This window comes from Nannobrachium achirus (assembly GCF_963921795.1).
Source record: "Nannobrachium achirus genome assembly, chromosome: 15".
NCBI classification, from domain to species: Eukaryota; Metazoa; Chordata; class Actinopteri; order Myctophiformes; family Myctophidae; genus Nannobrachium; species Nannobrachium achirus.
The window spans coordinates 9,103,351-9,116,774 of NC_137822.1; the positions used below are offsets into that span (position 1 = coordinate 9,103,351).

The 13,424-nt window shown below is 42.7% G+C and overlaps 1 protein-coding gene across 1 annotated transcript in view; it reads right to left on the reverse strand.

The window, feature by feature from the left end:
- dym (dymeclin) overlaps positions 1-13,424 on the reverse strand; it is a 97,844-nt gene that overhangs the window by 47,373 nt on the left and 37,047 nt on the right. Inside the window, exons 9-11 of the mRNA XM_080743006.1 lie at positions 7,211-7,399; positions 3,057-3,235; positions 816-941 (exon numbers count right to left, since the gene is read on the reverse strand). Coding sequence (XP_080599132.1) covers positions 816-941; positions 3,057-3,235; positions 7,211-7,399 — 494 coding nt within the window. The remainder of the gene's footprint in view (positions 1-815; positions 942-3,056; positions 3,236-7,210; positions 7,400-13,424) is intronic.

Below are 13,424 nucleotides of genomic sequence, written 5' to 3' on the forward strand. Positions count from 1 at the left end.
AATATCGTAAATCGCGATTTCTTTTGTCGCAATAATCGTGATATGACATTTTCATATCGTCCCATCACTAGTATCAGATCTGCTGCTTTTTATGTTTTTGTGTGACACTGTATGACCATGTAAGGGCGTCAATTTACAGAGGAAAAAACCCACAAAAAGTTAGAACACGTAGACAGGCGGTTTGTGCCCGACAGCAGTGGTATAACAAAAGGCCTTTAGAATGTCAGAAGTGATCCGTTATGATCCCAGAAATAATGGATAATGGAAGATAATTGCAATAGTTGAAGAGTCGCACTAAATACACAAAGTGCAGGTGTATTTGTGCCTGCAAGTGTGCGTGACTGAAAAAAAATCTTAGTTTGTAAAAAAAACACTGTACATACAAACAGAGCAATTATCTTTACACAACCGCTATTTTGTCAACAACGTCTACTAAGTGGATACAGTACCGGTATATACAGTAGGCCAACTATGGCTGACAGCAAACGCATAATTCTTATGGTTTTGTAAGTTAGATTTGCCTCAGTTGCAATGTAACGGCTCTGAGAATACAACATTTCTATTCCCTTCAATTGTGCATACATTATTTTGTTTTGATTGCATCGTTCCATCTTTGCTTTGGCAATGTTGGCGTACGTTGTCTCATGCCAATAAAGCCCCTTGAATTGAATTGAAACGTGTGTGTGTGTGTGTGTGTGTGTGTGTGTGTGTGTGTGTGTGTGTGTGTGTGTGTGCGTGCGTGCGTGCGTGCGTGCGTGCGTGCGTGCGTGCGTGCGTGCGTGCGTGCGTGCGTGCGTGTGTGTGTGTCTACCCACCACCTCGTGCACCGAGCGGTTGAAGGCGTCGTCCTCAGTGAGGATGAGGAGGATGATGAGGGCCATGTAGACGTGGTGGGAGTTCCTGTCCTCCACGTGGTACAGGATCTCCAGGATGGGCATCACCTGGGTGACAACATCCTACATTTATGTACCGCCATTTAAATAAAATCGCTTTTGACCACTGGTATCTTGAAAGTGTTTGTGTGCGTATGTGTGTTTGGCCCGAAAAAAAAACATCTACAAAGTATTAGGCTATTTTGGGTGGTCCCTGGTTCAAATGCCGAATAAATAATGAACTTGGTATGAAACCAGTGGTCATTGAGGGGGTTCCAGGTGGTTCCCAGCTAAATGATGGAGAGTTGGTAAACAAATGGAACCTTATAGATCTGTAACTCTTGAGAGCATAAAATTAAACCAAATGGACCCTTATTGGTTTCATGTTACGCTCTCAAGAGTTAGATCAGGGATGTGCTGGCCATTGGGAAAAGCGGGACAACTCCCGAATGGCCGGTTCATTCCCGTCCGGTCCAGGCCGGCCATTAAGAAAAAAAATTAAAATAAAATGTCTGCCTTTGTTCCACTTTGGGGGCTGGGCGGCCAACAAAGTAAATCGTCACTACAAGGTTTCGGGCAGAAACCTTGTATCTCCAAGTTTCAAATTTGTACATTTTTTCGCAAAGCAAAGCCCTCGCACAAAAGTAGTGAAAACAGCAGATCTACAAGCACACAACACCTCGCGGTGCAAGGCGTTGTGTGCTTGTAGATCGGCTGTTTTCACTAGTTTAAATCATTTTTAAAATGATAAATACAAAACAAACGGTTTTGGACATACAAGGTTTCCACCCGACAACGACGAAATACAACTCATGTAATTGGCCCACTAATCTTTGAGTAGCAGCAGCAGCAGCAGCAGCAGCAGCGCTATAGAGAGAGATCTCTCTCTATAGCGTGCAATGAGGGCCTCTCCAACTCTTTTTCCCGGACTGAATCAGGGGCCCAGCACGTCCCCGAGTTAGATTATAGTTAAACATCTGCATTAGTTAATTTTACAGGATGTCTACACAATTAGAGAATGCAGAATAATTGTTATTTTGATCAACGTTTGCCTGTTATCTCTCCTATGGTACCAACATCAATACAGCATGGAATTGTGTCTGAGAGTCTAAATCTCATCAAATGGTGGTCTGTGGTTCAAATGCTGAATAAATAGTCAACTTGGTATGAAAAGGGATGAAAGCCACTGTGCGTGTGTGTGTGTATGTGTATGTGTGTGTGTGTGTGTGTATGTGTGTGTGTGTGTGTGCGTGTGTGTGTGTGTGTGTATGTTCTTCGATGTACACGGTTTATACCAGTGCTTCTCAAACCTTTTAGCTCAAGACCAAAAAGAAAAATTAGACGTTTGCCCGGGACCCAAACTAAGTAAAAATAAACGATCTACATGCTCACAGCACGACAATTCGCCGCCATGTTGTAGATCTCTTGTAGATTGTCAAATGAATTTGTAATATATGGCATTTCTTGGATGTGTTTGTTTTCAAATGTATTAAATAAAATATTGATTTTTGGGCGAGGGGAAAATCTTTTGAAATGTTTAAATGTAGGAAAAGAATTGCATTTTTACATGAGTCGCGACCCATAAGAATTGGTCTGTGACCCACAGATGGATCCCGACCGACTGTATGGGAAACAGTCAGGGTTCCCACACATTTTTACCAATTAATTTCCAAAACTTTTCCAAAACCTTTCCAGAATATTTAACCCAATTTACAGGACTATATAACAATAATTCAGCTCAATAACAAGTCGCTTACTCCTATGCGCAATTCCCAAAGACAGGTAGTGTATGCCAGTGGTTCTCAACCTTTTCAGGCCGTGACCCCCGTAATAATCATATTTTAACTGGGGACCCCCACCCTGACGAGCACTGAGAGTTCGAGGAATTTTGTATAACACGTTTCTATTGTGAAAATAGCGGATCTACATGCTCAAGCATGTAGATCGTCTATTTTCACAATTTCTGCCTCGAATATTTGACAATTTGGCCAATGTTTAATTTGTCATTTCAGAGGTATTAACAACATCAATAACCAAAGACAATGCATAGCTATTTTTTCCAGGACCTTCCAGGACCTTTGATCAATTCCAAAACTTTTCCAGTACTGGAAACAAATATTTTTCAAATTTCAAAATATTTCCAGGAATTTCATGACCGTGGGAACCCTGAACAGTGCTCTTTACCAGGTTGTCCATGTCGGTCCTGGACAGCATGTAGGTCCTCATGTTGTGGTTCTGGTGCAGCAGGGTGTAGAGCAGCAGCGTGGCCTGGTCGGAGCGCTGCTGCTCGCACAGCGCCGTGTACAGACTGTTGAAGTTGATCTGGAAGCTGTGGGCCTGCTCCGTGGGCAGAGACGACGTGTCTGCAACGCAAGGAGCAGCAGCAAGGACGTGTTGTTACAGTGGTTCTCAAACCTTTTATTTTCAAGGACCCCCATATTTCGTAGACCATAACCCTAACCTAGAGTGACCATATTTTCAGATGCTCAAACTGGGATGCGAACCACTGTTGCCTAAAACCGGGACCCTAAAAGCAATACGCACGTTACCGCGCACACGCATGCCCATTCTCTAACGTTCATGCACGTGCACATACACGCAGGGTTGCATACAGGAAGTGAGTGATTGACAAACAGCCGCGTTGAATTCAGACACGCATGCATATTCAACCACTGAAAACAACTACAATTATTTTAATTCTGGCGAAAACCGGGACAATTCTGTAGTGAATGTTGAAAACCGGGACATATTAGTGTTTTAGAGATATTTGTCGGGACACGGGGACGCGCAGCTTGAAAACGGGACAGTCCTGGCCAAACCGGGACGTCTGGTCACCCTACCCTAACCCACTCTCAGAATTACAGACCTGCAATGGTCATTTAGGGCTAGCTCTTTATGAGTTTGTCTACTCATTTTGTATGTCCATGTCCATCATGGCAAAAATAGAATTTTAACAAAAATGTCCACCTAAAGCCAGCACGATGATGACCGTTGACGTTGGATTAAAGCTAAAGAAAATGTCGTAAAAACACTAAAATCTAAAATGACAAGGATGCTTTCCCGGTTTGAATGGGTTCATTTCATGGACAGGGATGGTATGGCACACACTTTGTCTGCCAGAAAACGGCTACATTTCTGAGACAAACATGTCAAAGAAGCGTATCTGGGTTTGATGTCAAACAAACATTGGAGATTCATAGTCAGGGGATATCTTCAGAAATAGTGTCATATCCTGGAATAAATTCCTTACCAAAACATTTCTTCACCAATATATTTGTAAAGGTGTCTAGTAACACATCTCACAAATAATGAAATTCAGTTTCCCTAGGAGAATCCTTGACAGCTGCTGAAAGTTGGGGTCCCATTAAATTAACTATACAGGATAAAACACACCAAAATAAATATGCTTTAAATAGCAAATGAGGGGTCAAACTAGGGGTTTTTCATGATTCTGAATCCATTGCAAGCATTTGTTTTGCAAGAAAAGCATTCCTTGGGCTAAAAACGCCCCCACACAACTATGGTTTGGTGATCACTTGGTCATCACTTTTCTCAGTTTTGTGGGAGTTGCCTTTACCCCAAGGAATGTTTTTCATGCAAAACAAATGCTTGCAATGGATTCAGAATCATGAAAAACCCCTAGTTTGACCCCTCACGTGCTACTTAAAGCAAATTTATTTTGGTGTGTTTTATCCTGTATAGTTAAAGTTATACCATCAGCATGTAACTTTTTTTATAAAACAAATCTTAAAATGGTCCTAGCTGTTAAATCGCTAAAGTTTTAGAACCCCCACTCCGTTATTTTCAGCTTCTAAAGCCTTCTCTTTATATGTTTTCTATGATCCCTGCCCGGGACCGGTTTTCGCGGAAAAATTGCGTCATCACACTACCAGCCAATCACAGCGAGGGTTATACACTGCCGGCCAATCACAGCGCAGAACATACACTGCCGTGCTCTCTGGTGGGTTTAGGAAACACGCCTTCAGGAAGTACACTGCAGTGTTTACACTGGAGGAGTCTAGCATGTAACTCCCCAACCGCTGCTCGTAGAAGGACACGGGAGACCTCATTGAAAGCGTCTCGGCGAGGCGAGGCGGACGCGGTGGTCTGACGGCCCGGTCCGCGAGCGAAAAACGGACGAAAAAAGCAAACGCGACCGCGGTTTGCTATACTGCTACAGACCACCAGTTGAGCAACTTACACAGTATAGCTTTAATTTAATGGGACCCCAACTTTCAGCAGCTGTCAAGGATTCTCCTAGGGAAACTGAATTTCAGTCTTTTGTGAGATGTGTTACTAGAGACACCTTTACAAACACGTTGGTGAATAATTATTTTGGTTAAGGAATTTATTCCAGGACTTTTTAAGATATTCCCTGACTATCATGAGTTAAAATCCGTACAGTCAGTGGGGGCGGCGTCTTAACGCTCAGCACTCAAAGCAGAGCCGCAAGCGAGCGTAAAACTATTTTGTCCTCAGAAAACTTGTTTGGTTTCGGCAAGCTGGGGAAAAAAAAAAGAAGAAAAAATAAAACATCTTTTGAAGTATGCGGCCCCGGCTTAGCGGCAGAACGGAACGGACACGCCGAGATTTCAAACGTTTGAGGAGTTCAGACTGGAGCTCATTATAATGAATGGAACCTTTAACTTTGCTCCAGGACAGGTTTAAGAACCGTTTCTTTCTTCTGCAAACATTCACTAAAAAAAAGCAAAAAAACCTGTTTTATAATCCAGTTCTCAGCCTCCGCTAATGTCTGACACCAGCTGAGGACAAAGAAAGGTTACATAAGAGTTTGCACTGTAAATCTTTGCAGGGTAGGACCTGTTTCCTAGGATTAAGAGAAGAATACAATGTGTGTTTCTTTTGCAGCGACGGTAATAGAGCTGGGGAATATGCTACAAATAATAACACCCACGGTTTCCCTATCGCCAGCACACAGAACAGATGACAGGTCGGTGTTATCCGAACTGTCACGAGGGCTAAAAAAAAAGATGATACATTGACTTATAATTACAGCTTCCACAGAGCAATTAATAAGAGGCACAGATCCAACTCTGGCACATCTACCTTTGGCCTCATTTAGCATGCCTGCATCTATGGATAGGCTAATGTGCAGTGTTTGTCACAAACAAATAAAAACTAGACTAAATGTTAGGGAGGGACTAGTGGAGAAGAGATCCAGTAGAACTATAAGACAAGTCATTTTATGTTAAGTTGCGCTCGGCTGTTGCGCTCTGATAATAGCAGATCTACAAGCTCAGGTTGTGGTTGGGCTATTTTCAGCATGTAACCAAGCAAAATAACCTGCCATTACGACACCATCAAGGCCCGACAAAATACATTTTTGTTGACAAAATCAACTGTCGATTTAGTCAACTAAAATCTTATATTTAGTAGACTAAAACTGGACTAAATCTAAAACATTTCAGATGATTTGCTGTCAAAATCAACACTGCTAATGTGGCATGCTCTCGTGATCCCATTCACATAATGACCGATAATAATATTAATCATCATCACCACATTTAATTCCACAGAACTTGAGAACACAAACAAATACGGTACACAGATTGTGGAAAAGGGGCACTACGGCTTTTCATGATCTTTCAAAAATTGTGTGCCACGCCATGAGCTTGTATATCTGCAATGTTTTAACAACTTGGGTGCCAAACTCGTTCAGTAACGAGTTAAGGCCACTAGGGGTCACCCTGCCAAAAGGAGTTGTCTCGTTCATGAACGAGACGACAAAGGGTTAATTGTACAGCGTGCTGCGTGCATGCTATGACCTGTGAATGACTCTAGTCATATGTCACCCCGTAGCACAGAGAGAGAGAGAGAAAATGGATGCTCTAGGCTGCATTGATTTCCATTCTACTCTGAAACATAAAAAGGGCTTTATCTATGAATGAGGTGAAAAGAACGCCAGGGAAGCAGAGATCTGATTGTTTTCACGACGACACTTTACCGTGGTTTGGATTTTAGTTTCGCGAGCGTTTGTAAACAAATGGATTTTCTTCCTCAATCGTCAGTGGACACCCACGTGCACACGCACGAAGCTTCCGAGGCTCTTCAAAATAAAGCGTGAGTGAACGGCGGCAGCAGCAACAGCTAGAAATGTTAGAAACCTGAGCATCCCATGTGTTAATAGCCAAAGTATGAAATAATGCAGTGGTTCTCAAAGTGGATTCCAAACCAAATAAACCCCACCGGTTTCATTTGGTTCCATTTGTACACTGTCAGATTTAAGGGGAGACCTTGAAATTTGAAAGTTTGAAAAACACATTTTGAACAAATGGTTCAAAATCAAAATCAAAACATAAGGATAGGAACAGGCGTACCTTGTGTGTTTCTGAAGCCGGTGACAGCCTGTCGGTAGGGGTTGGGCCAGTCAGGCCCGTCCGTCAGATTGGCTAAGACCAGCAGCAGCAAGAGGCTCTGATTGGACAACGGTAGCGGGTTGTGTTCCTGGTCCACCCCCGTCTTGCTGCTGCCGGCACCGCCCAGTGTGAACACACTCCACAGACCACCTGCACACACACACACACACACACACGCACACACACACACACACACACACGCACACGCACACGCACACGCACACGCACACGCACACACACACACACACACACACACACACGCGCACGCACACGCACACACAGATGTGTGAGTTCACCCATTAGGCCTAGAATTATTGAATGCTTAACTATTGAAAAATAGCAGATCTACAAGCTCACAGCGCGGCTGCGAGCTTGTAGATCTGCTATTTTTGAAAAAGTCGTGAAAATGTGTGCAAAACTTTGAATATATGCATTTTCAAAGCAAACGTTTGTATCTCAAATTTTGGTTCTGGGTGGTCCCTGGAACTAAATATTTTGAGATGCGGGTCCGTGGCCAAATAAATATCATTTTGGGGGTCCTTCACATGGAAAGGTTTGAGAACCACTGACACAGTAGTCTCTCAAGAACAGACTAACTGAGCTCCATTTAAGTGAAAAGGACCTTTTCTTTGACGATGGCTGGCAAAAAATCTTAGAAGGGTTCAAAAGACACTTATAGAATCGGGTCAAAATTCAAGTTTTCGCGATTTTTCAAAAATAGCAGATCTACAAGCTCGCAACGCGGCACTCGGTGCCGCGCTGTGAGCTTGTATATCTGCTATTTTTCAACAGTTAAAGCATAAAATAATGATACACAATAGTGTGTACCCGTTCTAAATGGGTTAAAACCAGGGAAGCATCTCTGAGTCATTTTAGATTTTAGAAAAAATTGCAGCTCTACAAGCTAGGTCGTCGGGAACGGGATTCGAACCCGCGACGCGCTGGCATTGCAGTCTAGGGTGCAATGCCTTGCTTTTTTTTTGACGGTTATGCAAACTAATTGAAATTATTTCAAGTAACTGCCAGTAGACGATTATGTAATAATGTGTAATAATAACAATGTGACAGGCCTATTTGTGACAGCCACACATTATTATTACAACACGATTGAAAACACCTGGGCTAATCTAAAAGGCTTATCTGGAGAGGAGCATTCAGAGTGTTTATGACAACTGACAATAGCTTGTGACACTCATCAAGGACATATAAAGAGCTGGGAAGAGCCAGTGATGTAAAAAGTACTCAATTTATTTATTTAAGTAAAAGGTATCTATACCGCAATGTAGAAATACTCCCAGTAGCAGTAACCCATTTCAACTTTTCAAAATGTATGTAACATTTTTAAAATAACGTGTCGCATCGCTTTTAGATCGACTATTTTCATATAGCCAAAATATATAAAGAGCTTAAGTGGTTACTTAACACATCTGTTGCATGTCAAACTGGGGGTCCTTGAAAATAAAATGGTTGAGAATAACTGCTAGAGGGGTACATATCTTCTCTTATATGGGGGTCCCTGGCATATCTTTTCAAATGGGGGTCCGCAGGCTAATAAGTGTCCTTGAAATTAAAAAGTTCGAGAACCACTGGTTTGCAGTATCCATTGCACATCAAACTATGATTGCGACCGTAGGTCGCATTTACTACCAAAACCTCCACAGGCTGTCTGTGAGTGAGTGAGTGAGTGAGTCAGTCAGTCCGTCACACTTTTGCCCTGCTCATATCTCCACAACCGTTGCCCCCATCCATGCCAAATTTTGCACACACACTCCTTGACTGCCAAACTACAACCTCCAAGGACCCCCGGAGCCCCAGGGACCCCCAGGTCCCTGGGGGACCCCCAGATGTAAAAAATGACCAAATGTGCTCACACGTCACACTTTTTCCCTGCTTATATCTCTGCACCCGTTGACCCGATCCATGCCACATTTTACACACACACTCCTTGCCTGCCAAACTACAACCTCCAAGGACCCCCGGAGCCCCAGGGACCCCCAGATGTAAAAAATGACCAAATGTGCAAAAATGACCAAATGACCACCCCAACGGGGCTGCTCACGGGGAATTCCCGGGGACCACCGACTCCTGGTGCTCCAGAACGGATGCAAAAGTGGTGGCGCCCCCAGTGGAGGACCCCCTGCCACTGCAGCGCACATAAAATGCCGTAACTCGGCCTAGGAGCGTCCGGGAGAGCCGGGGCCGGTACCTATTCGTTCGCCAAGGCAACGCAGAGACCCCACCCCTCATTTCTCACATGGCCCTATTCTAGCGCCACCTTCAGGCCGATTTTTAAAACACTTTTTTGGACACTGCTCCTACAGTTTCTGCCCTAAAATCACGAATATCACTACACAGCATGTCTACACTCATGTCATCAACATGGATCAGGAAGATTTTGGAAAAACATATTTTGCCCTATTTGTGGAGATAAGCCACCTACGGTCGCTTATCTCCCGATTAGGGAGTCTTACTGGTATTATAATACTGTACAGCCTACTCTATGGGGCATACTGTATAGCAGTGGGTGTGGTGGGGTTGCTGGTGCCACAGCTATTATTATTACTAAAAACATTCATTTTTCCAACAGAGATTTACTAAAATATTTATATCAATTATTTTTAAACCCTGTGAATCATGATTCATGACCATAAAACCTTTGATTCTGTGGTGGTAAAAATGAATATTTAATTATATGATATACTACATTTAATAAATACATTTCTTTTCCACAGAATCAAAGGTTTTATGGCCATGATTCACCAGGATCCTGGGATGGCTTGATTCTAGGCTTAAAATGATTGATATAAATATTTTCGTAGAATCTCTATGGAAAAAATTAATGGCCGATGTTTTAGTGGCACCAGTAAACCACGCTCACTGCAATGCCCTAGATCAGTGGTTTTCAACCTGTGGGACTCGGGACCCCCAGGGGGGTCCCCAAATTATTTTGAGGGGTATTCCCTAGATGATTAACTTGATGTGCAACATTGTTTTCTCACTCAACAGTAAACAAACCAACATAAAGTTTAAGTGTATAGAGGGTATATGCACGTTTCTAAAGTGACAATTTAGGACAATTTAATAACTCTAAAATGACAAATTAAATATTGGTCAAATTGTCAAACATTAGAGGCAGAAATTGTGAAAATAGCAGATCTACATGCTCAGTTGCGAGGCGTTGTGAGCATGTAGATCTGCTATTTTCACAATAGAACCGTGTTATACAAAATGTAATGCCTCAACTCTTAATGCTCGTAGGGTGGGGGGGTCCCCAGTTAAAATACTATTCTATTCACTCTATTCACTATGCGTGCTGTAAACAAAACAAAACAAAAAGGCAGACTCACGCTAGACTGTGTGTTTGTTTGTGTGTGTGAGAGAGAGAGAGAACATGTTGTAACTGCAGAATGGCGTGAGCAATGTGTTTGTGATCAGAAATGCGTAGCAACTTTTTTGTTTGTATTGCGAGCGAACTAGTTGAATCACCTGCGATGCAACAAGGCGGCATGCGCCGGCCTGCCGGCTGCACCTAAGAAATTAGGCGCTGACCAGTGCAGTGGCTTGCAAGATTTCTTGCACGCACCCACACACACACACACAAACACACACACTTCTGAATCCAACCAGATCCTGAGAGCATCTGCTGCCATCTAGCAGTTAGCGGTGGAACAGCAGTACAGTTTTCGGTATGAAAAACCACCAAACTTCGTACAACCGGTCGAGAACAACACTCATCAATGTGTCTTTGAGTCAGTCTCGAGACGTGTTTAGCATGTCATCTCCTTGTCTGCTACCTTCTCTCATATGGTCGACGAGGGTGGAAACCTTGTCCAAAACCGTACTATATATTATAGGATTTAAAACGGCTCGTATCTGTGAGCTTGTAGATCTGCTATTTTCACTACCTGCTTGTGGGACAATCTTGTATGATGAAGTAGTAGTGGAGTAGTAGTGTCCATATTCTGAGAACTTTAGCCAAAAAAAAAAAGCACAATGCCTCGCACTGAGAGGCATTGTGAGCTTGTAACCACTGAGCTAAAGAATGGTTCAGAAGTTCACATTCACTCTTCCATTGGAAATGACAGACTCCAACCAAGTCTCCTAAAAAGGCATCATCCCGCATTCACACAGATACGGGAAGTAAACCGGAGATGGCATGTCTTGCTATTTCCGTCTTGGTGGAAGGTTCCGTTCAAAAAACATTCTGTCTGGGAATGAGAATATAGGAACTAATGACAGGGAACCAAACTAGCAGTGGTGTAAAAAGTACTCAATTCTTTTACTTACAATGCAACGAATTGTGAGCTTGTAGATCGGCTATTGTAGATCGGCTATTCAAATAGCCTAGGTATACTATAGCCAGGGCTAAAGTGGATTAATGTATGTTTTATAATATAGTCATTTATATCTGCAAAGTAACAAGTAACTAAAGTCTTCAAATAATTGTAGTAGAGTAAAAGTACAATATTTGGATCCGAGATGTAGTGGAGTAGAAGTAAAAGTACTGAAAACTGGAAATACTCAAGTAAAGTACAAATACCTCAAAATGGTACTTAAGTACAGCACTTAAGTAAATCTACTTTACACCGCTGCAAACTAGTGAAAATCTTGCGATCTTGTAGATTGGCTATTTTCACTACTATTCCCCCAAGGGCTATTGGCCTTCAAATGTTCAAATGTATACTGTATGATCAAGTATAAAACCAATTATAACGTTATTTTAAATCTGTCAAGTTTTCCTCGTGATATACTGTATCTCTACATATTTATGTACCGTAATATGACATAAATGTTAGGCGCTATAAAGTAACAATGTAATTCAGGTGTGCCGTGGAGGAAAGAGTTATTTAAAGGGGTGTCCTGTGCTAGAACCACTGCATTGGGGCAACAACTAAAATTATACTTGCAAGAAATGCTCGCAACGTATGAGATTTTAGCTATTTTTGAAATAGGGCTTAAGTGGTAAGCTAATCAATGGCAGAGATGGTTTATGGCTCGTGGCTGTGTGTGTGTGTGTGTGTGTGTGTGTGTGTGTGTGTGTGTGTGTGTGTGTGTGTGTGTGTGTGTGTGTGTGTGTGTGTGTGTGTGTGCGCGTGTGCGTGCGTGCGTGCGTGTAATGTGTGTGTGTAATAGTTCCGGTAAGGAGTACAACCACACTGTTTATGTCTGAGCAAAAGGACATAAACAAGCCTCATCAACAATGCAATGAATGAGAGAGAGAGAGAGAGAGAGAGAGAGAGAGAGAGAGAGAGAGAGAGAGAGAGACACCATATTACTGGCACACCAACATGGGCCACTTTGGTCTTTGTTCTGCCTTTCTTTCTGAGGGATCCGTCTCCCTGTCTCCATCTTAAATACGATCCCCTGTTCCCTCTACTGCGTAAACAGCAGGAAAGGGTTTTTATGAAAGTTAAGAAAGATTAATGAGAAGCGCAAAAAAAAAGGTAGTTACATTTAGAGATGAAGAGAAAGGGAAAGATACCGTAGAGCAGTGGTTCTCAACCTGCGGGTCGGGAACCCCAGGGGGGGTCCCCAAATTATTTTGGGGAGTCCCCAGATGATTAACTTAATGTGCAACATTGTTTTCTCACTAAACAGTAAACAAACCAACATAAAAGTGTATAGAGGGTGTCTGCACATTTCTAAAGTGACAATTGGAGGACTTTTTAATACCTCTAAAATGACAAATTAAATATTGGTCATATTGTCAAATATTAGAGGCAGAAATTGTGAAAATGGCCGATCGACATGCTCACAACGCCTCGTTGCGAGGCGTTGTGAGCATGTAGATCTGCTATTTTCACAATAGAACCGTGTTATAAAATGTAATGCCTCAACTCGTGCTACTAGTGCTCGTAGGGTGGGGTGGGGGGGGGTCCCCAGTAAAAATATGATTATTTCGGGGGTCGCTGCCTGTCAAGGTTGAGAACCACCGCCGTAGAGAGCGACAGCAGAGAGAGACAGGGAGACTGTGAAACACACAGACAGAGGAGAAAGTGTGTGAGAGAGAAAGAGAGAGGGGGATATATTGAGAGAGAGCTGGTTACAATCCTTGTAACCACTTTATCCATTCATTATAAGTCAGTCGGCTATTCAAAAACAGCAGACGTACAAGCTCACGTTGCTGCGGTTCGCGTCGTGCTGCGAGCTTGTACATCTGCTATTTTGGAGCGAG